Below are 25,747 nucleotides of genomic sequence, written 5' to 3'. Positions count from 1 at the left end.
GAAGAGCATTTAGGGAGTGTCAGCAACATTCAAGCGCACAATGGATCTGGAAAGTAACGCAGTAAGGTGGGGACTTCTAGTGTAGGTATATCATCTACATGCCGGAGCTCTTCAGAGACATCTAGTTGGATATATTTAGATTCCCCAGTGGGTGTATCCATGCTGCAAGGCAGACCACAATTATTCATAACACTGAAAGAGAACCAGTGCTGGTCTGGGGTCATTCAAGAGGAGCATGCATGTTTGTCAACTGGTATGGACCAGGATTAACACCACAAGGGTCAAAGGTCGAGCCGTTATGGACTACTTACAGAAATTTGTAAACTATAACTGGAGTATTAAGTAAAAAAAATAATCCTTGATATTGAACTTAAAATAACTGCTGCAGGCTTAAATTATCTAAATCTTTATATGTAATACAAACTACCAGCAATGTTCAGAATGTACAACTTTAAACAGATGAAAAACATGTTTGTCACAGAACTGAATGGGCAGCAATTTTGGTTTGAGAGAAATTAAACTCATGATTTAACGTTTTAGACATAAAATTTGAAAGTTTTAATACAAAAAGCTTTAAATGTTTTGATTTTTCAAATTTTCCCTCAGAGAGTATTGTTAGAGGCGTACACATTCGGTGCCTCATGTGCTTCCTGCTCTTGATCCTCGCTCTCAAATGTTTTTTCATATGTTTGCTTTTTTGTTGGATAAATTAAGTTTTGAATACTGATTCGTCTACTTTATGCTAATTCTTTTTTGTTTGCTGAGTGTTTTTGACTTATTTGTGTACAGCTGTTAATATTACACCAGGTCAATAACTCTTGAATTCTTTTTATTGACTTACTTTTACATAACTTTCCATAGCTTCAATTCAACACTTGAATATGGGATTTTCTGGATAGATAGATGTTTTTCTTTTTCTTTTAGCATCATAAGCTGAATTTGACTGCACTGTAATATAACTAGGACTGAATTGGGATGATTGGATTTTGATTTGCTTATATTTGGATTCTATTATATCGACTTATGAATTGAACATGTTTGTCTTGTCTAATAAACTATGCATTATGATTTGGTAATATCTGAAAATGAAATGAAATGGTACCATCCCAGAATCTTCTCTTCTAATAAGACTTACTATTACCAACATATAACAGATAAAATCATACCTCCCAATAAAATAATTACTTTTGGCCATTTAAAATCTAATAATCCCTTACCAATTTTAGCACATTTTAATAGGTGATTTACATACCAAATACAATTTACAATAATTAATCAAAAAATATTTTGTACATGGAATCAAGAACACATATATCCCCAAAAAGTCTAAATAAAGATTTTGAACAGATAATTCTCATGATGACTCTTACAAGCGTAATTTAGAGAGATGGATGCACAGAACATATCCTTGAAGAAGGAATGTGAGGATTACATAATCTATTATACCTATTTTTAGAACAAAATTAGCAAAACCTGTAAAAAAAAAAAAAAGATTTCCAGGAAATAGTTTTCTAACAAAGCGTGACAAAACACCACCATCCAGTGGTAAGAAAGAGTAAATACAATTCATTGAAGATTCAAACGACGTGCATAAATTCTGCAGTTGCTTTATACAAATAAAGTAACTGCCAGAGACAATTCCTCTTCTTTTCTACACAGTCACAATGAACAACAAAGTCAGTGGAAATATATATTTTTTATTTATCCAACAATAGAAGAGAATTTAATGCTTGAAGAAAAAATAACCCAACAACATACATACAAACAAACAAACAAAATATGTTGGATTTCCGCACACGTAACGAAAAAAAAAAAAAAAAAAGAGAGAGAGAGATTGCCCAGTTTCTCTGTAGAATTGTGGGGGACAACAGCACAACAGTATAATAAACTAAAGAGCAAAACAAACTTCTTAATTAAACATCAGACCTCAAAAAAGACAATGCAAATGCAATTGCACAGTAATTGGTATTTAATTGCATTTTAAAATTTGATGGTATGAGGTTTTGCCAGTGGGTTGGGTAAATATCCTTAGCTTTCAAAATAAAACATTAATTTTAGTATGTATTAAAAATTCAACTCATCAAAGTTCTTGGTCTTTATTATTCTGTTTTGTCGCTCTAGACAAATCTTATGTTGTACCAAGATTGTTGTTGTAGGGTATTATGGAAATATAAGAAGAAAGAGTCCATGATGCATGACTTAAAAATATTTTGCCTATCATATGTGATTAAGTTCGTTCGTTTTTATGCCTTCTCACTGTGTTAAAACCCTTTTCCTTTTTGTTAATCATGTATATATATCTAATATGTATAAATATATACGTAGTATTAGTTTAACTAATAATTACTAGTCTGCTTCTCTGCACCTTTCCAGACATAACAATTTACTTTTCGCACTGTAAAACCAAAGAACCATTTCAGAGGCAGGCTCTTAGTTTATCCTCCAATCACTAAAACTGGGAGCGTCACGTGGTTTAAACTGACCAATAGAGAGCCAGAGATTAGTGCATGCCGCACCCTAATGGCATGAAGGTTGATGGGCGGGGGAGGACGGACGAGAGAGGAGATAAACCCACTCTGAAAGTACTAGCGGAGGGGAGAAAAACAAGGAGAACCCTCGGTCAGTCTTTGCTCGGCTTTGTTTTAATTTCGCCACGGTATTAAATAGAGGGTAAGTAAATATGGGACATGCTTCGCTTATCATGTGTAATTTGGTCCGTTTTTTTTTTTGTCTCTGCAGATATCTGGCTGCATGTATTTGCAGTGGTGATGTATGTTTGGCTAATGTGTTGCGGGGGAGTCATAACAGAGCAATTTCAGCAAATTATGCGATACCAAACGACGACCTTTACATTTTCCCCCCTTTCGATTTAAATGATTCAACTTCTCTGAGTCGCCTTAGTGTCTGGAAAGCAACTAGAGAGGACACTTTGGGCCCGAGGTGTTTCGCTTTTAAGCGTCGTTAGCTTTTGCTACCAGAGCAGGCCTTCAGAGTAGTTGCATTATTTTTGCATTTCGCGTGGTCTCGCTGCTGTAGTAGGTGTGTTTTTGTATAAATATTCCTGTGGGGAGTATTTGCCTCCTCCCCAACGATGGGTGTGCAAATTCCGTTTTGTTCAGATGTGTTGCGATGACGGTAATATTAGAGGAACGTCCATATGGGGAGCTGATAGTTGTATTTTTATTTTTTATAAATGCATAAAAGATTAAAAACAAAAAGACAACTTAATCAAATCTAATTAGACTGATTAAATTTGGACCAGGCTAGATTTGTAAAGAACGAGTTGTGCAAAAATGACAAATGTCAGTACTTTGATTTTCCTGGCAATAGTTATAAACAGTTATTTGTATCATTATATTATGATTACTTTGTTGGAACACTAAGGTTGTTATTACTCCACTGGTAAAATAATAAATTTATGATTTTTTATGAACAAATGCAGCTTGAGTAATCCAATGTATTTGACAATTGTAGTGTGTTTTATAGCCTGACAATAACCCTTACTTATTGACATTATGAATTAGATGTGATGCACTGGATCAATCGTTGATCATGAACATAGATTATTACATTTTTCTGATTTCACTGAGTGGTGGAACTGACCAATTTATTCAAATGACTTACTTGGATCCAATATCTGTTGGATTGTTGCATTGTAATTTAGGGCCACATATTCAAACTCTTTTTCTTTTCTTTCATTGATATATTTGTCCATTTGGGTTGCCTTTTCTCAGCCATGCACTCTCAGACTGGATTTATTTTATTTACCGAGAAGTTACATTTTGTAATATTTTATGGGGAAGAAACCAGAACATGGTGAAATATAACAAATCACATTATTTAACAATGATATTGCAGCTTCACGGTTTCCCAACATTGTGTAGCCCTTTCTAGAAGTATGTTCGCCATTCTGCTGTGAGAGATGTTGCAAAGCCAAACTGTAAAGACTGAAGCAAATGCTTTCTGGATCTGGTAATTCTGTTAGAACAACCAGACCTCCCAAAGGACGGGGCTCGGTTCTGTGACTCTGGTTCTGTGCTACCACCCTCAACACACACTCTATAGTACATGCACACATTGGTTGTAGATGCAGGCGCTATGTTTGTTTAACTCCCACTTCCCACACCCTCCACTGCAGTGCAGCTGAAAATGTGTTCCTCATATTTCTGCCCTGCTTTCACTATATTACTCTCTCCTTCCTTCCTGTCCAAATACTCATTGAACTGTGTTTGCTTGAAGCAGTTATTATGGTAAGGAAGCTGTCACACCGCAGTAGCCACTCACTGAAGCTTCATTTAGTAATCAATATACTATTCTATTTTTGTTAAAAGCAACAAAACAAAATGACACATAATAACAGTCTGAAACTGCTATGGGATTTAGGGAGACTGTACCAGGGATGATGTGTTTTATCCGAGATGGTTCCAGTCACTGTCATAGAATCACATGAGTGTTTACTGTTTCTCCATCTGTCGCTGGACTAAAGAACAGATGATACATTTCCCATGCAGTTTTTTTTTTTTTTTTGCCTTTTGCATAAAAGAAACATTTTATTCTCTCTTAATTTAAACAAGGGAATGAAAACTTGAGCAAAACAGGTGTTTCAAGTTTGGAAAACAAAAAGCAGATTTTGTTTTATAAAAATATAATTGTTGCATGGTGCATTTAAAAAAATCCATTATGTACTTGATTTTTCATTTGTAAGATGAGCTGTTGAGATGCTTATGACTACTGCGAAACTCTTCTGATATAAATTGGTTGCTTGAGAGATGTAATTCCCATCATCCACTTCCCCTCCCTCACCAGGGATGTCTTGTTAATTCTTTAATTTTGTTTTTCATTATTATTGAAGCAGGTGGTTTGTTTTGCTTCAAATCATGAATGGAAATTATTTCAGTGGCTTTTCTGCCTGGGATATTCTGTCTCTTTTGCTAAATGAAGCAAGGGTGACTTCTGACTTTTTTTTAAAATTAATTTGATGGCAACTAGGAATGAGTATAATTTGGTCATTAAGGGGATTCTTGTATGATGCAGTTTCATTATTTCCCTTCGCAGTTGAAATGCTCTCAGTCTTGCAACTTTTGTCTTTTTCTTCAGTTTTAGTTTCATCAGACCCCAGGATCAAAAATCAAGATCTTTACTCCTTGAGTGCAATGGAGCCTTCTTCTTTCTTTGACCCTGTGTTGTTATAGAACTAATTTATATGTGTTGTTATATAACTGATTTATCTGTAGATAATCACATTTACCAGCGTTAGCTAGAGTCTTCACAAAGTCTCTTTTGGTTGTGGGGTTGATGTGCATCATGTTTAGCACTAAACGCATCCATATATGGGACACTAAATTTCTCAATTATTTGCAAGTAAAAAAAAGAAAGCATCACTCATGTCTTTTCATACATGAAGACCACATTCTATTTTACTCAACCTGAGGGAAAAAAATTGCTACTTGCCAGTGTTTTGATCAGTGACGTCATTAATAAGCACATGTTGTTGCCTCACTCCCTTAAATCTAGTTCAAGTTTGCCCATTGTCTCGACATGTCAACAATAGACTTATCTGTGTACACTAATTACAGTTTAGAGCACGTAATGAGACCCTGCGTGGCATAGTGTTAAATTCACACCAATTTTTGTTTGTGGTGGTTGTAGCACATGGAGAATCTGTTGTCATAGAATCACATGAGTGTCTGCTGTTCTTCTGTTCCACTAATGAACGGCATCCAGCACAGAGATCTTTAGACGTCTTGTTTGTGGCCTTTAGTCAAATATTAAAACTGCTTTATAACTGCTTTATAACACCAGTATGCATCAAAACTCTTAACAACACTTTTAGCTCAGTTCTTAAATGTGTGTTATGATGATCTGTTCACTTGGAGTCGCTCCAGTGGCATGTGTTTGGAGAGGATTTGATGGATCTTTTGGTCCTTCAGTGGTGCTGAGAATTTGTTTTCAATGCAGACTTCTGCTTGTGAAAATTGTGGGAAAACGAACTTCTCTGTAAATGTTATCTGCATAATTAATTAGAACTGCATGAACAGAGTTCTGTTACTTCTACAATAATGGGACAATAAAATAGAATTCACTTAATGAGAAATATCACCAATTTCTTGAAGTTGATATCCAGTCTGTGATTTAAACTTTCATGCTGACGTTTTACAGTGAAATTAAGCCTATTGACTTCTGATGTGATGTACCCAGCTGAACTGGGCAGAGACCTGAGCAAGCTGCTAAAACATTAGACTTTAGTATTTAGGCACATAAAGCAACACCTTTTAAGTTATAAAGTAGATAACACATTTTTCTGCAAGCTTTGCCCACGTGATTAACTGGAACCATCAGAAAAGCCAGCTTATGAGACAAATTATCACCGAGTCATATCACTGCTTCACTATGTAAAACTGTTCAGGGGAAATGAGGCCATGCAGGAATAGAGACCGCTCTCATGCAGAAGAGAGCTACGCGGACAAAGTACCAGTCACTACCAAAAGACTTCCTGAACATACTTTTTTATCAGTGACTGAACTGGAACATGACCACAACACTGCAGTAATTGAGTTAATAAGACTAACAAAAGCTAGTGTGAATCTTTATTAATGGAATCAGGGCAAAACTTGAGGGATATTCAATTAGGATTTTTATCTGATCCGTTAAGAAACATTGTGTACGTAATATGCATAGTTGCCTGGGACAAAGAAATTAGTTCTCTCTTTTAGTGCTATGAAAATAAATAGTCATTTTGTTTTGTAGCCCTGTTTAGGGAGTTAGTTCTCGCTGATGAGTTTGTTGGGTAAATTAAAGTTTTTATAGTCTGCAGAATCCATTCATCCTCAGATGCTTTCAGACTTTCTTTCAATGAGTCCGTGACATGATTTTAATATGAAATGACTAACAGACTTGTTGAAAGGTTGTCCTCCTTGGGAATCTGGTTTGCTTGCCGTGTGATGTTATAGCCCGCTGCTTTTCTTACGTAACAATAATCTTTAAAAGGGATGTCTTGTGTTTCCATGGTAATAATTTTGGTTTCCATGGCGACTGCACTCTCAAGAGGAGAGGTTCGTAGAGTACAATGGGCCTACATTTCTGAGGAGAAAAGGGGATTCTGTTGAAACGACAGTCTTTGACATAGTTGGAGAACACTTCCTGCCTCTGCAGCTCTTTTACTGCTAAGCTGTCGACAACAACAAAAAAAAAAAATCAGCCTTGAAATCGTGTTTATGTGAGCCATTAACATCGGCTGGAAACATTCATGTTGTTGTCTCTTACATCATAGCCAGATGTAATCAGTTGGTGTCAGTGAGTGCAGCAGGAATTTAATGTGAACAGATTGATTGGAAGATGCTTATGGAATGACCTAATTATGTTTCAGTGTGTTTGTTTGGCTTATAAGTTGATCCCTCAGAGTTGTTTCTTAGAGGACCACACGATTCCTCTTGTTCTTTTTACCAGTTTGAGTATTGGTAATTTTTTTTCTGTGTTCTAGTGCCTTATTGATTGCTGTCGGTGCATTGCTACACTGTAAAAAATGCATGATGTTAATGTTTAACAGCTTGTTTACATAGTTTGAGGAAACATAATGAACACACTGACTGAAGTAAAGCACTTCTAAGCAACATCTATGATTGATTATGAGAGTTCCTATTCTTTGACATTAACCTTGAGTGGATCCTGCTTGCATCTAAAATCTGACTGTCGGTAGTTATTAATAAAGGAAGTTAGTTTATTTTTTTTCCTGGCACAAAGTGATTGACAATGTTTTTTTGTTTGTTTTTTTTATTCTCTAAACAAAGGTTTCTGTAGCCTTGTTTTGTTGATTTTTAAGAGTGTATATTATTGAATCTGTTCACATTTGTCTTTTCCAACTGAAGTCTAAGCACTTCCACTGTAGTTTACACACACAAAGTGTTTAATGAAATATCTTGATTACTGTATCTGGGTTGTGCTGCGTCTTTAGTTTGGATCTTTCTCTGGACTCGGATGTTTCGTCTTTCTGTAGCCATAGCAACACAAACGACCAACAGCAAGCTCAGCATGCGGTTTTGAGGCAATCTACAACAAAGTGAATTGGATCTGACAGAGAGTCCGGAAGCATTAGGACCCTACAGTAGGTGTCAGGCTGACACGAACTGCAGACACTGCAGGGTTGTTGAGTCGCTTTGACTGTGGGATTCAGCTTCAAGGCTGTCAGATGTTGTTAAATCTGATTTTTAAACTACATTTGAGTGTTTATGTGAAAGCATTGGTAATACATTTACTTGTATTACTGGATTATAACTAGAACCACTAATAAAATAGTATCACAGGGTACATCACCTCAAGTGTCTCTGCTGATGTTAATTTTGCTGTATTCTGAACCGAGATGCAGTGGGACAGTTGATTTTTATTGGTTTTGTTTGAATGTTGATGGAAACGTACAGAAGCACTGAGCGGTTCTGTCGGCTCCCACAGTGATTCTGCATGCTTCGAGTCGGGCCAGCAGTTGCCCTGGGAGTTGTGGCTGAACATTTGTATTGATGCAGACTAATGGGCTGCCTCGGCCTCTGCGAATACTCGCTTGCGTTTTGGCTCTTGCAGAGTCTGCCTGTGTCCAGCTGGAGTCGAAACTTGAGTGGGCTGTGCTGTGACAAACGGGTGGAGACCACTGATCTGCTCCAATGCTCGGCAGTTGTCAGAAAATGGACCAGATCTCCACCTTTAATTTGTCTTTTATCTGCCCTTCACTTGCTCGCTGTTTTCTTTGGGGGATCGTTTTTCAGCAGTGAACAATTGGAGTACATAATGTTTATAAATTATTCATTCCTTTGCTTACAGTAGATTAGTAAAGTCAAAGCCATGACTTAAAAAAAATGCTAACTGGTAAAGAACTGCTGCGCTGCAGCGATTAAATCTTGATTTGTGTGATTTTTTTTTAATTTATTTTTTTGGTGGAGTTTCTTTGCCAATCATTGACCAGCTGCACTAGACTAGCTTGTCTAGTTCATAGAGGAATCGATCAGAACCTCTATGAACTAGAAAAAGCAACTGCATGAGTATGGCAGGAAGTAGGTGAGGGAGAGGGTTCATTGACTTTGTCAAAGACTGGCATCCTGTCAGTGGTATGACCAATGACAGCTGGAGATGGGTCAGCTTCCCTGGGACTCTGCAAGGACAAGCGGGTGTCTCAAATATCATTTTTTTTATTTCAATTTACTAGGAAAATCTTATCTATCAGTGCAAGATTTTCTATGAAATGAGAAAGCATTGGGAGCCTGTATGTCCTGAAAATAGTGAAGGAACTGATCGACTGTTTGCCAGGGTGGATTATTATTTATTCATTTATTTTTTATTGCAAAATCCTTTTTTGTGCAGTGTTTAGAACCAAAGAACCTAGTCCAACCCTACGTTGTTAATTCCTTTTATGTGCACACAAACATAAGAAAATATTCCCAGCGTGTGTGTATAAATAAAAGCAATTTAAATAAGGCTGTAGCTCTTAAAGCTCATGCCTAATGGGTCTTAGTCCAGCAGCAGGCCAGAAGAGAACATTAATCTTTGAAAGGTTGCTAAGAAGGGTTTAGTTTAGTGTTCAACTGTGTGTTTGCTCAAAAATTGGAAAAATATTGTCTCATCCCTAAAGAGACTCTGGTTAATCTCTCATATTTTATTATGCGATGACACGCAACAACGTTTATGATGCAGCAGTAGAAAATGTTGAGGCTCGTCTTCTCCGCTTTTGCTGCAGGAGGCCAACTCAGGATGAACGGCGAGTCAGGTGCCGGGGTGGTGACGGCCGCCCCTCCCACCACCGTCCCACACAAGGAGCGGTACTTCGACCGGGTGGATGAGAGCAGCCCCGAGTACCAGAGGGAGAGAAACATGGCGCCGGACCTGCGGCAGGACTTCAATATGATGGAGCAGAGGAAGAGGGTCTCCATGATCCTTCAGAGCCCCGTCAGTCTGTTTACACTCCCCACCAATCAGCTCAGTTGGGGAATATTAAAATTTTCTGTAACGCGTAAGCTGGCAACTTTAAAACCGTCTTCTTTGTGCTCAACTGACAGGCGTTTTGTGAAGAGCTGGAGACGATGATCCAGGATCAGCTGAAGAAGGGGAAGACGCCCACCAGTCTGTTGGCCTTGCAGCAGATCGCAGACTTCATGACCACCAGCATGCCTTCCATGTACCCAGCTGCACCACAAGGAGGCATGGCAGCGCTCAACATGAGTAAGCAGGAATGAGTGATTGTAGAGCATTTTCTGACCTCAACACTGCTATGTCTGCACTCGCAGTGAGTAATGCAGAGTATGCCATAGTTAACTGCAGGACAATGACACCAGCTGTGTTTCACTAAGCATAATAAGTTGTTTTCCTTGTTTCTGTAAGTGTTGCACACAGCAGAGCCCTCCTTACATCAATTTGCATAAAAATGGAACTTGACTGCAGAGTTTTTTACTACAATGTGTATAATTGACTTCTTATGTTTTGTAAAGTACCTCAAGAGCTGAAACTGCACTGAATTAAATGAATTAGTTTTGTAACTGATTGCAGTCTTTCCACGTCGCCCGTTTCTCTCCGTAGGTTTGGGAATGGTGACGCCAGTCAACGATCTGCGAGGCTCTGACTCCATTTCCTACGACAAGGGCGAGAAGCTTCTCCGCTGCAAACTGGCTGCTTTCTACCGGCTCGCTGACTTGTTCGGATGGTCTGAGCTCATCTATAACCACCTCACAGTAAGATCGCTCTCTCACATGCAATAAAACGGTGCCCCTTGAACAATTTTATCAACCCAGCAGTTTGCTAAATAAATGTAGATTGGAATTAATTTGTATGTATGTAAAGTTTTAGTTGTAGTAACTGTGATTTGCCTGGACCTTAAGAAAAACAAGTGGATTCCATCTCAAATTATCTTGATGCTAGGATTACACAAAGTAGGAGTTTCACTTAAAAGCCTCATTAATTCACATGCATTGGTTTCTCAAAATAGTAAAATATAGAGTTAAGTAAGTTGTAGGTAACTAAATATTCTCTTGGAAATAATAAATTATAACTTGCACGTCTTTTGTTCTGTAGGTCAGGGTGAACTCAGACCAGGAACGCTTCCTCATCGTTCCCTTTGGGCTCCTTTACAGTGAGGTCACCGCCTCTAGTTTGGTAAGATTCACTGGAGGCGTCTATTAGAATTTCAATACTTTTTAACAACTTCACACATACGTTGTTTTCCTCACATTTTTGATGTGAACTCGGTGAAAGAAGTCCAAAAGACAACTTTGAGCAATCCTTCATGTTGAATCACTTTCAGGTAAAGATAGATCTTCAAGGTGAGATCGTAGACCGAGGAAGCACCAACCTGGGGGTCAATCAGGCTGGCTTCATGCTCCACTCCGCCATCTATGCTGCACGGCCCGATGTGAAGTGTATTGTACATATACACACAGCGGCAGGTGCAGCGGTAAGCGCGCACAATGTCTTTAACGATCGACGTACTTCCTATAGCTACCGAGATGTTTGATGACGCTGTGTGCTGCTTTTGCAGGTGTCGGCCATGAAATGTGGGCTGCTGCCTATCTCACCTGAAGCTCTGTCCCTCGGGGAAGTGAGCTATCATGATTACCACGGCATACTGGTGGATGACGAAGAAAGAGGCATCATACAGAAGAACCTTGGGCCGAAGAGCAAGGTACCTCCAGGACGTGAAAGCCAGAATAAGTCAGGTAAAGCTTGGGCTGTGTGACTTAGATGTTTTTGTCTTTCTTTCAGGTTCTCATTCTCAGGAATCATGGCTTGGTGTCGGTTGGAGAAACAGTGGAGGAGGCTTTCTATTACATCCACAACCTGGTGACCGCCTGTGAAATCCAGGTAGGTCTAACCTGATGCCTGTGAAGTTACACTTTAACAAATGAGACATCAAACTAATTTAGGTTTTTATTCGTCCTCATTTTCAATAACAATTACTTTTATCTCTTGTCTCCCCTCCTTCCTTCTTGTTGCTGTGTTTGCTGCACATCCGCGCTGTTTACGTCCTACTTTCCACCTCTTTTTTTTTTCCGTTCGTTTTTCTCTCTCTGCTCTGGATCTGTCTGTGGTTTCCTTGTATACCTCAATGTTTTCCAGGTGCGAACACTGGCCAGCGCTGGAGGGCCTGACAATCTGGTAATGCTGGACCCTGCAAAGTATAAATCAAGGCCACGCGTCCCTGAGCCAGCAGGCGACGGGTCGACAACACATCCCAAGTGGCAAATCGGGGAGCAGGAGTTTGAGGCTCTCATGAGAATGCTCGACAATTTGGTAAGAACAGTGTGCGCATACTGCTGCAAGGTTTACTGCTCGAAACTGGTGTTTATATTATTATAAAAGTGAATGGTATTCAGGCATGTCATGTTAATGGATACTATAAAAAATGGTTGCGTTTTGTTGTGTAAAAGATGGGGGGGAATCAACACTTCTAGACAATAAAACACTTTTTTTTTTTTTTTTACATCTTTTTATATTTGAAATATCACATTTTACTTTGATTTCTCAAATTCTGCATTCATTAAATTGGAACAGTAGAAAAGTACCTTTTGCATATAATTTCCTTTTTGAAAACTCTTCATACGATTTTGAAAACATATGTTTAGTTGGTGTGATGTAATATTAAAATTTTAATATTTTTTCATTAACTGCTAACTATTAGCAGAACAAATAAAGGCGCTAAGACATTGATTCTTCTCTAATCTATTTAATGTGTTTTATGTGGTGATGGAGTTATTGAAATAAATGTACTTTTCTATAGTATTCTAACTTATTTAATGGGTCTATATTAAATAAGTATTTAATTAATATAGACCAATTGCTTTTAGGAATGCATACATATTCATTTCTAAAAGCATTAATATGCTTTTAGAAATGTTCCCAGGATCAACTTTAACTTCTAACTCCTGCCGTTTTTCTCCAGGGCTACAGGACGGGCTATCCTTACCGCTGCCCGGCTCTGCGAGACAAAGGTAAAAAGTACAGTGACGCGGAGCTCGCTTCCTCCTCCCACGGCGGTTACTCCTATGGGGAGGACAGCGACTCAGGCGCTCGCTCCCCGCTGAAACACAGCTTCCAGCGCGGCCAGCGCGACAAGACCCGCTGGGTCAATGCCGGCAGCCGGCCCGACGAGCCCTACGAGGACGGGCCCGACGGCACCAGCCCCAAGTCGAAGCCTAAGGTGTGGACGAACATAACACACGATCACGTCAAACCCTTGCTGCAGTCTCTCTCGTCCGGTGTCTGCGTGCCAAGCTGTATAACCAACTGCTTGGTCTGTGCCTACCTTATTGTTCATAGTATAGAATTTACTGCTACCTTGTCGGTAGCATTGGGTAGTTGTTCGGCATCCTGAGTGACTGGGGAGACTAAAATGGAAAAGTAATTATGGATTAATTATGTCGTAAACTTTCACAAAAATAACCTGGTGACCCACAATCTACCTCTGTAAAAACCAGTGTTGGACTTTTGTGTTTCTATTCTGCTGCGAGTGAAGTACACCTACTAAACCAGCTTTCTAATGCTGCACTCTTGACTCCTTGATTCCTTCTGGTCTCCGAAAGCTTCACGATGCCGGGCCAGCTGCCCAGAGCATGCCCCACAGCATGTGTTGTTGTGAAATGCATTGTATGTGTTGATGTTTTTCCCAGAGGAGCGAGCAGCAGGGGTGTGGCATGAGTCCTCAGGTAGGCAGGTGAAGGCAGCAAGACGGAGACGTTTGCTGCTCACCACACAATCGCTCATCCCGAGGGCAACGTCTTTTTTTTTTTTTTTTGCATCTTGACGTTGACTTTGTTTCTTAAAAATGAATCCAACTAATTTAAACGAAGAGAAGCTAGATTTGATGAAGACGCACGCCGCTTAGCTGTAAAGATGAATCTTTAATCCGTACAGACTTTTCAAGGAACCAATGGAAAGGGGCATGCCTCTGAGAATATTTTGTCTAGAATAGTGACAAAAATATTAATTGAAACAGAAAGTTGTAGACTTATAACCTTACAAAGCTTTTGGCACCTCTGCTAAAGATGTCTGAAAAGCCTTGAAATGAAATCTTCTGTATTTATTTTTAATTTATCCATAAATGTTTATTTATTTTGGATGCCAGAGAGACGTAGAGGGTGACAATCTTTTAAGAAGTGTCTAGATTACCCAAAGCTGCTACTTAGTTTAGTTCACAGGGTTTCTACAGGTTTATGGTCTTTAGACCTAGATAGTCATAGAAAAAGATTGACTTGTGTGTGGCAACCTATATCTGTGTTGCTTTGGCTAAATGTTCTGGAGCATTGTTCTGAGTCTATTTAAATTTTTCCAACATCTCTATTCGAAATATTCAAGAATGTCAACAGGTTCATGACCCCATACACTATAATACAGTCTTGGAGCCTTCAGAAGATGAAGACTTCCCACAGCGTCACAGATCTTCCACCATACTTAACACTTAATACTTGCCATGAGTTATTTTCTGCCCCGTTTGTCTTTTGTTTCAACCAAGACCCACCCGGAGTGTTTGTTGCAAAGAAGCTCACAGTTCTAGTTTAATTCTCACTACTTTTAGTTGTTAAAAAAATCTTAAGATTGGCATCAATTTTCCAGTTGATAAAGTTAGTCACAGGTTGGTTTTTCAGTGTAAATTGTACTGCTTCAATAACAGGAAGGTATTTTTACACATCTATGGCGGAGGTTCCAGTAGTTGTTGGGGTGCTATATAAGAAAAAGCTTCCATGTTTTTTTTCTTGCTACTCCTAGTTTATTTTGCCTCTAATTTTTTGTTTGTCTAATTTTTGGTTTTAGTTTTATTCTGAAAAGCGGCTTCTATAAAATCTTCAGTGCCTGCATGATTGAATTTGTTTTAAGAAAAAAAAAAAAAAAACGACAACAAACAAGACATAATAAAATCTGACTTGACTTTTTGAATCAATTATCTCCTGTTGGGAAAGTAGGAAATGTTATGTTGTGAGACTCTTTCTCAGTGAGTATATCATGTTTACATGTTCATCTCATACTCAATCAACCCGACCCTGCTGTACCCATCCAGCACCTTCTCCTCATCTAGCCCGCCCCCTCCTCTTCTGGTTTGGCAACCATGCAACCATACTTGGAGTAAACACAGGAATGAAGTCATGAGCTTTTGCTCCCCACTGCAAGTTACATGCTTAGGTTTCAAATAATTCACTAGGTGGCATGAACGTTGGTGTTATATCTTCATTTGCTGCTCATTCCGTTTAATGCTAGAAATGGATGAATAATTTCCCCTTTTAATCACTCTGAGCATTACCAAGTTTACACAAATTTTTATAAACTCTGCACAGGGCTGTGAAAGATTTCATCCTGTGCAAAGAGGATGTTCTTTGTTTATTTTTTTAGCGTTGTGATGGTAGCTCCCATTTGTCCCAAAATGGCCGAGTGTTCTCGGGTGTGTTACTTTCTTATCTCTGTTGTCCTTGTTGTATATCAGCCTGGAAAATGACTTTGGTGATGCCAGCTCACCCCTCACTGCCACTCTCGCTTCGTAAGCCAGCCTCATCGTCTCGGTCACCCACCCAGCCACCTCTCCACCACTCACAGCCACTCAGCCCTCACATCTCCCCACGCTGCCCCAGCCCTTTGTTTTTTGTTTTTGTTTTCTTCTTCTTTCTGTTGACTCATGCTGTTATTTGTCTTGAGTTGATTTTCAGTGTAATTCTGTTTTGGTTTTAGTTAAAATGGTAGATCAATGATGATGACAAATGATTTTCATTGTTACGGAATAACAGCGATAAATTTTATTCTAATTTTTCCATAAAGTGGATTCGGGAGCAGAAATTGTCTTAGTAAAATTCATGAAATCATGCATACAGGCAAACCCCACCATATAAACCGATTAAATCTGGTGGCTTGAAACAAGCATCACTTGTATACCACGGCCCCATTATTATTATTATTATTATTTTCAGAGGTTCTTGCTTTCATAAATTAATGAACAAGACTTATTATTTGCTCAGATATGATATTAAAACTCAAATTCCAGGATTTGTATGTTCTGGTCTGATACCTGAATTTTAACATCTTTACATATTTTCCAGTCTCACGCATTTTAAAACATTTGGTACTGATTTTGTTCTGGTTTTGTGTAAGTTCATATGAATACACTACCACAAATATTATTGTGGCCATAAAAAAGTACAAACATAGTTTTAGTACAATTTCCGAATTTAAAAAGTAGTAACATTGCTAGTTTTTGTGATTGGAATTAAGCCTACTGTTGAGTTAGAAAAACTAAGAATTAACTAAGTGTTTTAGCTCCATGTGTATTGTCATTATCTGCATTCCATTATCTGTGACCTGTACTACTTTCATTAGTAAATATTTCATAAAGTATTGTGGAACCTATTTACCCAATGGGTGAAAAAAAACCCACAAATTAGAATGAAAAGTTGCATGTTCTGCTGGCTCTCCTTAGAGTTTTTAGTAGCCAAGATACTTTTCAATCAATAATACGTGAAGATATTAAAATAAGGAAAGAAAAAGACATCCAAATACTCTCCTGAATCAAAAATAATGTGTTTAATGCTCTGCCTCATGCTGCCTAAAGAACAAAAATTCTTACAATGTCATTAAGATGATATTTAAAAACATCTGATGTGATGAGTATGTAACCGATTCCCACATGTGCCTAATTATTTACATACAGTAATCCTCCAAAAATATCCTAGATTTTCTAGGATCATAAAAATGAAACATGCCAAAACCTACCTAAACCTTCATCATCATTGACTCACTTAAAAAAAGTAATCAAACTTTGTGGATTTTTTTTTTAATTATTTTGCATGATTTGTAAGGCCTGCATTGAGTTATGTCTACATATATTTTTGTGCTAGTTTTATTTTATTTTTTTCGTGCCATTCGGCGTTCCTGTTTTAACTGTTTAACACTTTGCATCGTGTTTACAGTGGACTAAAGAAGAAAGCCTTCGCCAGGCTGGAGTAGCCAATCAATTTATCCCACTGAACACCGACCCAAAGGAAGTTCTGGAAATGAGGAATAAGGTATTGTAGTGTTTTTGTGTAGTTAAATGTCACCTCGTTCAACTGACAATATTTGAAGTTCTACAACAAGATATGTTTCACTCTAACCAGATAAAAAAAAATCTTTTTGTTTGTTAGATCCGGGAGCAGAACCTGCAGGACATAAAAACTGCAGGACCCCAGTCTCAGGTTCTGTGTGCTGGCACTGTGGTGGAACGGACCTTTAACCAGGTCAGTGTGTGATGTTAACGCCTCCATGCTTCGCTGCTGCAACGTTCCTGACCTGGACTTGATGCTAATGAATATGGTTCGAGTCACTTGTCTTATAAGACGACTTAAAAGCAAATTTTCTAAAACTCTCAATCCAGGTCAGGAGGCATGCCTGAATCTAAACTATTACAATATCAGAACAATGCGCATAAATTTGTTCTGGACACTGAGCTACATTGAAAGAAACTTTAAAATCAGTTTGATTCCAATATCCATCCATCCATTTTCTTACACCCTTGTCCCTTAGTGGGGTCGGGAGGGTTTCTGGTGCCCATCTCCAGCTAACGTTCCGGGCGAGAGGCAGGGTCACCCTGGACAGGTCGCCAGTCTGTCGTAGGGCAACACAGAGACACACAGAACAAACAACCATGCACACACACACTCACACCTAGGGGCAATTTGGAGAGACCAATTAACCTGACAGTCATGTTTTTGGACTGTGGGAGGAAACCAGAGTACCCGGAGAAAACCCACACATGCACAGGGAGAACATGCAAACTCCATGCAGAAAGACCCGGGCTGGGAATCGAACCCAGAACCTTCTTGCTGCAAGGCAACAGCTCTACCAACTGTGCCACTGTGTAGCCCACTTGATTCCAATATTTCATTATTAATTACTAAAATTATTTCCTAATTGGAGAACAAAAAGTTCTCTGTGTTGTTGTGAGGATGTGTGGGGGGGAACTTCATAATTATGACATTATTCTTTGATCACAGAGATCGTCGTTCTTGCAGGTGAGTAATGTGTGGGAAAGGTAAACATAATTTGGTTTTTATATTTCTGCCAGCTCAGAATGCGTCCATTTTCATACCCAGTTTTATTTAGCAACATTGTTTTGTCCTTTGAGCATCACAGCTACATTTACAACTTTTGGAGTTTCTAGTTTGGATGTACTAAACAAAAGGTCCTGTTGTGACTAAGCTATGGTTCTTTTTATTTTCTTATGCATGTGCAAAATATTCCCCTCATGGGTTGGAAAGAATGCAGAACATGAAGTCTTGACTCATTGGTTCTGTTTGCATGGCTCAGGTGCTGTGAATGTTTTTGCCGTTTCCTTTTCATTTTCCTGGAGGGGAATTAGACTTTATCCTCTTTGTCTGTCTTGAGAGTTTTAGGTTTAAGTCAGTGCAATCGCAGTGACATCTTATGAGGCATGAACAATAAAGTCTCCTAAACCCCAACTAGAGGTGACGATCACCTTGTGTTGACAGTTTGAAAAGCATGCTAATAATGGCTACCACTTTCTCTGCTGCCATGCTTTTCATAACTTGACTCCATTTTTCTACAATGGTTCCTGTGTGCATGTACTTCCCTCAAGTTGTTTTAGTATGCTTGTTTGTGCAAGTGCTTCGAAAAGGTATTCAGACTCCTTTAAGTTTGCACATTTTTTTTAATGTTAAAACCACAAGTTTTTGTGTATTTTATTGGGAATATATCTGACAGACCAACACAACGAAGTCAACACAATGGTGAAGTGGAAGGGAAGTGATTCACAAAAGGTAGCATCTGAGTTTGATATCAATTCTTCTTTGTAAAATTGCTCAAATTCCATTAGATTGGATGGAGAGCAACTGCGGAGAAAAAAACAAAACAAAAAAAGCCAGTTTGTAGGTTTGGACTAGGCCATTGTAACGCCATACACTTTGACATAAGCCATACAGTTTAGTGCTGCTGTCCTAACTTGAGATGAGCCTCTGCTCCAGTCTCGAGCGTTTTCCAGTATCTAGCAGGTTTTCCACAACTTTGTCCATGACCTTTTGCTATGTTCTGTGGTCTTTGACAGTTTGTGCACTAATGTTCTCTAATGAACCTAGAGGCCTTCATAAAACAAATTTATTTCTAAAGGGATTAACTTGCACTCCAGTGGACTCTCTTTATTATTTAGGATGCTTTCAAAGGCAACAGGTTGCATAATAATTTTATTTGTGCCTATTGGCCTTAGTGTGTTTACTACCCACCACACGGTTCAGATTTTTACTTTGAGAAAAATAAAAACAACTGATCTACTTTTCTTTTCACTTCAGTTCAATTATTAGCTACTTTATGTTGGTTTATCCCACACAATCCCAATAAAATGCATTAAAAATGAACATAAGAACATGTGAAATAGCTTAAGGGGTTTGGAGACTTCTGCAAGGCATTGCATACGTATATATAAGCAACAGTGGAAAGTCAGTTTACATATTGTTAGCTAAAATGAGGACCCCCTAGAAAATGAGCAACGTTTTGACTTGCTAAAGAAAAATCCTGCAGAACTGCTTAATCTTTAAGATTGAAATGTTTTCTTTGTTCTGCTGAAGGATATGTTCTGTGGGATGTTGCTGTACTCTTTCCCCCCTGTTGTGTGAGTGTGACTGCTTGACAGACTGCTTATTCGGATGTACTCGGTTGTGCTCCCCCCCTTCACATGGTTTGCTATTGCAGGATGCCCCTCTGTCTGACTGTACAGACACTATTGATGGCCTTGATGTGTCCGAGGGGTCCTATAGTCCTGCTAAAACAATTAGAAAGGTACTTACTGCTCCAATCACAAATCTATTTGACCCTGTAGTGGAATACAAAAGTCTGGGCAACCTTGGTCCAAATTTGGTACTGGATTAAATTTACACTGGGGGTCAAATTTTTGTTTTATGCATTAAGAATTGCTTAAGTACTCTGGCTTAAAAATAACAATCAAAGATAATATTAAAATGCATAAAGTTAAGTTGAAAACATAGGAAGCAATTTTTCTGTAATGACTCTTCTTCTAAGAAATAATTAGGAAGAGAATTGATACTAAATTGGTGCCTGGATCTGGAATCTGCTGAAACAGAGCAAAAAGCAATTTTATTTTTGTATTTGTTGTAAGTTATTCTCAAACTTTTCAATTTCATATAGAAATTTTCTTGACTATCACCACTCCCCCCCTTTTGATTATGACAACATACTTGGAGAAGCTCAAGATATCTTGACTGTGTGAAACTTAAATGTTTGGACTGTTTATTAATCCACTTCTAACTTTATGCAAAAAAAAAGGTTTTTAGTCTGATACTGATTTCAGCATAAATTTGGTCCAGGGGATGCCCACATCCAGATTTTTATTAGTTGTTCAGTCTCAACAGGCGACCCCTTTCCTGACACCCTTCTTAAAAACATCCTTCTTATTTTTATTGAAGCTCTCTCTGTGATTTTTCTTTTTTTGTTTTTTCTGGTGAAAAATTAAATATGTGTATTGAAGTCTGGAATGTTTTGGACTGCAGACAAGTAATCAAAATGGTTGTGAGGGAAATATGCCATCTCATTGTCTACATCTGATGCCTACAGCAGTACTTGTTGCTGCCACTAGGGATGCTTAGACTTGTAGTACTCAAGCTCTTTCGTCTTAAAAATCCTCATCATGATAAACCAAAAGTTATATTTCAATCGATGTAGCTCATGATTTTTGCACAAGAACTGATATGTACGATTGTCTCTTTATATTGGAAATTAACTGTAGGCTGACTTTAGCCACAGAAGCTGCTGATTGTTACTGACTGCCACTTCTCAAACTCTGTTTCCAGCCTTCTGGTTCTGCAGACAGTTTTCTTCACATGGCTGTACTAGGAACGACCCCACCCTCTGATGCCGACTTCTTTTTCTCACTTGTGTGTCTCGAAGGGTGAGCTGGTGACCGCATCCAAGGCCATTATTGAGAAGGAGTACCAACCCAAGGTCATTGTGAGCAAGACTGGTCCGAACCCCTTCAATAAGCTGACCGACCAGGAGCTGGAAGAATACCGCCGGGAAGTGGAGCAGAAACAGAAAGGAGGTGAAGGTAAATGTGCCATGGGAGGCAGATTACTATTTAAAATATTTTTTAAATAGTAATCACCACGTGAAATAAACCAAAAACTTACATGTCGGTAACCATAGTTAACTTTTTCTTCTTTTTTTTTTTGTCATTTATAACTGCGAAAAATTATTTTCTGATATAAATGCAAACTTATCTACAACTGTAATATTTTAGATAATGAGTTTTGTACAAATCAGTAACTTCTACAATCACTCGTTATTAAATCCTTTAAAACTGTAGAGCATTCATCTTATTATTTATTGCTAGTCCAGACAAAATATCAAATTTTGTTGGAGGATAAGTTATACCAGAAGTCAATGCGATAAATGATATTGTTACTGTGTGACCATTTTAAAATAATAAAACAGTAATGACATAATAATGCAAGAACATTTTCTCAAAGGTCAATAAACTTTAAATTCTGATGACCATTTGACACTGGAACTGGCAGACATTTTAAAGATCCAAAATAAATTAACATAACAGAAACAACAAATAAAATGAGTTATGAAGGCTTAGTAGACAAAACTGTCCTTTGAAAACTGAAGATGTTTATCATCCAGTTTTTGGTAGAAAGAGAAACTATAAATTATGCAAATAAAAATTTTAGTTTGTTTTAATCCATCATGCGATTAATTGATTTATTGCTTATTGCGACAGGGGTATTTATCCTGATATATCTCATATCATGAAAGAATTCAGATTTATTGTTGTCACCATAAACTCCACTTAGTGATGTTTGATACCCCCTCAAAACTGAACATATTGTTGGGATTGTGAGTTTCACTATTTTCTCAAATGAGTATGTTCAATGAGTGTTAAAAAAAATGTGAAAATATGATTAAAGGAACTCACTGTGTGCCGTTACACAAATTACACTTCTTTGTGACTGGTGTCCTAAAGAAGCATATTACAAATGGGTATGTTTTTTCATCATTAAAATTAAGAGTTTCAACCTCTGCTTAATAAAATATAATGCCTTTGTTCAACCTCATTGTTCAGAATGGCCAAACTATGTCATCTCTCCACACCAACATGCAAAAACATGGATTTTCAGTGCAACAACAGAAGAACAGTATTGAAGGATCAATCTCCAGCGCACCCAAACCAGAGCCAGAAGCCGTGCCGTCGGGTCAAACCACGTTGTCCACTTCTCTTCATCCAACTGATTCGTCCAGCTTGGAGGAAACCCAGCCTCCAGCTTCTTCTCAGGGGCCTCCTGCCCGCAGTGCCGATTCTGCAGCGATGGTAGCAGATGATGCACTCTCAGCTGGAGACGAGGTGTTGTCGACTCCTGATTCCCCACACAAGGAGTTCCACAGCGCCGTGGTGCGAGCCCTCATCAAGAACCCGCCAGCTGTGGAAGCGGCAGAGGGAGGTCGGGCCGCAGGTACACCAGATGAAGTGGAGTAATCCCAAAAAAAAATAAGCTCTGGCCTTCCTCTCCCTTCCCTGCTCATCCCGGGCTTATCTTACTACTTACCGCCTCACTGGGAATCTGGGAATTCCTGCCTGCTGTTTCCTCTCCTCTCTCTGAGGGATTGGAGTCTGCTGCCATTGTTTCACCATGTGCAAGCTCTCTCCTTTCCCACATTTCATCTCCAAAGGCTCTGCTTGGTTGTTTTGGTTCCCTCCTGCTCCCCTGAATGCCCATCTCTGATGTCTTGACTAAAGGCATCAAAGCTTTGGCACATTTGATTCTTCTCTGCAGTTTGATTGGACGAAGCAGAGGAGAGACGATGCTTGGAGTTCCTCTCTCCTCGTGTAATAAAAGTCCTTCTGTAGTGAAATGTGAAGAAGCAGTTCCTGAGTTTGGTCATCCAATCAGATTATTAGACATCAGAGAAAATGTGTTGAACCCACCTACTCTGGAAATAAATGGACTCCTTTTCTTCCTGCTAACGTCTTTTTTTATTTTTATGTTGTCATATGTCCCTTCTTATTTCCTTAACCTAATCATTTGAAACTGGTTTTGGAGTTTTAGTTTTGCTTTTGTAGAAAATGTTTGAAATATTTTGCTGTTGTTTTTGTTTTTGTCTTTTCTCCTGGTTGTTGAGTCCTTATGTTGTCTTCTCTCTTTTGTATTGAAACAAGCTGATTGACTATGCTTTTTGGCATTTATAAATTAAAAGAATTGAATTCTCTTTAAAGTTTTGGTCTTACAGTTCAAGCCACATTTAATGGCAGCAAGTGGTAAGGATGTGTAAAATGGCTTAAGATTGTGTTGTAGTAAAAGAATGTCACAATGAAAGTTTAAGAAAAATGTAATGGCACATTTTTCGTTGAGGTGAAACAATAACCCATGTTTTTTTATTATTTTTACCCCAATGACACGACCTTGCTATTTTAAGTTCAACCGCATTTCTGTGAACTTAATTATTTTCAGATAAACTGGAATACAACATTGTTTGCTCAGAATATGAAAGGCAATAACATTCAATCCAAATGATAGATTGTCTTGATAAGTCAGGTAATATAAGATGATTAGAGTTTTTAAAACAAATTAAACTGTAGTATAGTAAATACTTTAAAATCTCCAAAGCTCATTGTTGGGGAGCTGCAGCAAAAAATAAATAAAAAATGACATTTAGGTGTTGCAATTTCTCCATAACAACCATTTGACATGATCTACAGCTGCTTTTTTTTTTTTTGTCGTACCATCACAAATGTAAACGTGAAGTTTTCTGAAGTCTTCTGAGACTTTAACTGTGGGCATAGGTGAGATGAGGCCTAGAAGAACCTCGTTGGACTTCTCTGTAGTAGAAACCCAAAAATGGGCCGCTTGTATGATCTTTCAGTAAGCAAGCGATCAACAAAAAGACGTAAAACCATTCTCTCTGTTGCAATAATAGATTAGCTTATTTCGCACACCTTTGTCAGGGCTGCCCACGAATGTGACTGGAACTGTAGATGCTCTGAGTGGCTTCTGACTGGGTATTTCTTTCAGATCCAGAGCAACAAGTAGAGGCTGAGGAGAACGACAAAGACCCGAAACCCACATCCACACCACCGAGTACTCCTGTCAGAGCAGAAGAAGGTACGTTATCCTGACAACGTTAATAAAATGGCCTGGTTGGGCATGGGGGTTTCTCTCAGCTCCGGTGTTCAGGACTTACAGATGGACTGTAGAGGCTCCTGTCTCTGCACCTGCCCGTCTCTCTTTGGGTCTGTTGTGCTCTTTAATACTACTACTACTACTACTACTACTACAAGGTTTGTGTTTCTGTAATAAAAGCCCAGGAGGAGTTGACTTTTCTCAATAAAATTTGCATGCAAATGTGCTGAGAAAAGCAACAGGGCAGATTTCAAACAGGAATTTTACTGCTTGATTATTGTTGTCCCTCTTGGTCTTTATTACTGTTGGATTACACCTTTTATCAGCATCATCAGTGATGATACTGGAACTGGCTGTAAAAAATAAAACTTAATTTATCTTTTTATTATACAGTTTCTGATTACTGGTGTAATCTGATACAGAAATGTTTTTAACGTCTCTGTACAGTCTCTCCTCTCACTGCCATTCTCCATCTGTTTTGGGGTCTTCCAAGAATGGTCCCCTCCCCTTTCTTTTGTTCTTTTTGGTTATTTTCTCCAATTTTTTTTCTTCTTTTATTTACCATGTTGCTTGTGGTTTGATCTGCATCGACATTTGTTTCTACTTGTGCTTTTTCTTCTTTGTGGCTGCGTTTACAATCAGGAGATGGAAATACAAAAGAGTACCTGTTGCCATAGTAAGTATGTACTGTTCCACCTCCTCGCCACCCTCCAAATTACTGCTCACCCCTCCACGTTTATGTTTGCTCATTCACCCCGTTTTTCTTTGCATGGCTTCAGTAGCAGATTTGGTTCTTTGTCCGAACTAACTTGTTTGTTGTTGGGGTTTGTGACTATTCTTTCTCCTCTGAATTTCTAATGTGGGCTTGGTGGGGGTTATTTCAGAGCTCCTCTCTCTTCCTGTCTTCCTTTGTATTATTATTATTATTATTTAGAGAAAGTATGTCACCATGGCAAAAAAAGTCTCATTTCCTTACCTCTCTTAAATTGGTATTGTGGAGACACTTCTGAAGTAAACCTCACAGCCTGCTCACTGTTTTGTGTTAGATAACCTCTTTTCCTCCTGACAACTACTCACTCTGAAATTAACCAACCTTTCTTGCACATAAGCACATTCTTTAAATGTATATTTCTGTCTCATTAAAAACAATCTTTCAGTGGTTTAAAATGTGTTGAAATGTTGTCTGTCCTGCAGGCGTGTCCTTTACCAGGTACAGCAGTGCTTTGAGTGAAGCTTTCCAACCAAACTGGCTGCTGTCGGTTTAGCTTGAAACCTGGTTGTTGGAGGCTGGTTGTTTGCTCATCGGTCTAAAGTTTCTGTCTGTCTGTGGTGTTTGACCTTTTCGCTGTTCTGACTGACTCGAGTTGTTACATGAAGACGCTGCTAAAAGCTCTCTATGGTCTTGTTTCATGCTGGTCTCTCTCTTTCGCATGGGCTATACTAAAAAACGAATAACGTCGTTGTTGTTGTCTGGCAGCTTTTGGGACTGTTCAAGCTGACTTCTGACGTCTGTCTTTGAAGTAATTTTTGAATGGGGCTATGGATGGTTTGACAAAAAATTATTTTTCATGGTTTAGACTTCACTTCAAAAATAAAACGTCATAGCCCTTTATATATAT

The 25,747-nt window shown here is 38.6% G+C and overlaps 1 protein-coding gene across 18 annotated transcripts in view; it reads left to right on the top strand.

The window, feature by feature from the left end:
- Window positions 1–2,530: 2,530 nt before the first annotated feature.
- Window positions 2,531–25,747, top strand: part of add1 (adducin 1 (alpha)) — a 26,296-nt gene continuing 3,079 nt past the window's right edge. For 2 of the 18 annotated variants that reach the window (XM_008424452.2, XM_017307864.1), the window contains exons 1-18: window positions 2,531–2,670; window positions 9,719–9,927; window positions 10,038–10,200; window positions 10,555–10,706; window positions 11,047–11,127; window positions 11,276–11,425; window positions 11,510–11,653; window positions 11,734–11,832; window positions 12,088–12,261; window positions 12,911–13,261; window positions 16,917–17,012; window positions 17,130–17,222; window positions 17,979–17,996; window positions 19,687–19,773; window positions 20,899–21,055; window positions 22,131–22,463; window positions 24,021–24,110; window positions 24,771–24,804. In XM_008424452.2, the coding sequence (XP_008422674.1) occupies window positions 9,733–9,927; window positions 10,038–10,200; window positions 10,555–10,706; window positions 11,047–11,127; window positions 11,276–11,425; window positions 11,510–11,653; window positions 11,734–11,832; window positions 12,088–12,261; window positions 12,911–13,261; window positions 16,917–17,012; window positions 17,130–17,222; window positions 17,979–17,996; window positions 19,687–19,773; window positions 20,899–21,055; window positions 22,131–22,463; window positions 24,021–24,110; window positions 24,771–24,804 (2,417 nt within the window). In that variant the 5' untranslated portion in view covers window positions 2,531–2,670; window positions 9,719–9,732. Of the gene's footprint in view, window positions 2,671–9,718; window positions 9,928–10,037; window positions 10,201–10,554; window positions 10,707–11,046; window positions 11,128–11,275; window positions 11,426–11,509; window positions 11,654–11,733; window positions 11,833–12,087; window positions 12,262–12,910; window positions 13,262–16,916; window positions 17,013–17,129; window positions 17,223–17,978; window positions 17,997–19,686; window positions 19,774–20,898; window positions 21,056–22,130; window positions 22,464–24,020; window positions 24,111–24,770; window positions 24,809–25,322; window positions 25,742–25,747 lie in introns of those variants that run through there. The other 16 variants (XM_008424443.2, XM_008424454.2, XR_001777149.1 and 13 more) reach the window with 15 other exon arrangements.

Source organism: Poecilia reticulata, linkage group LG12 (assembly GCF_000633615.1).
Source record: "Poecilia reticulata strain Guanapo linkage group LG12, Guppy_female_1.0+MT, whole genome shotgun sequence".
NCBI classification, from domain to species: domain Eukaryota; kingdom Metazoa; phylum Chordata; class Actinopteri; order Cyprinodontiformes; family Poeciliidae; genus Poecilia; species Poecilia reticulata.
This window is presented reverse-complemented; position numbering and strand designations above follow the sequence as displayed.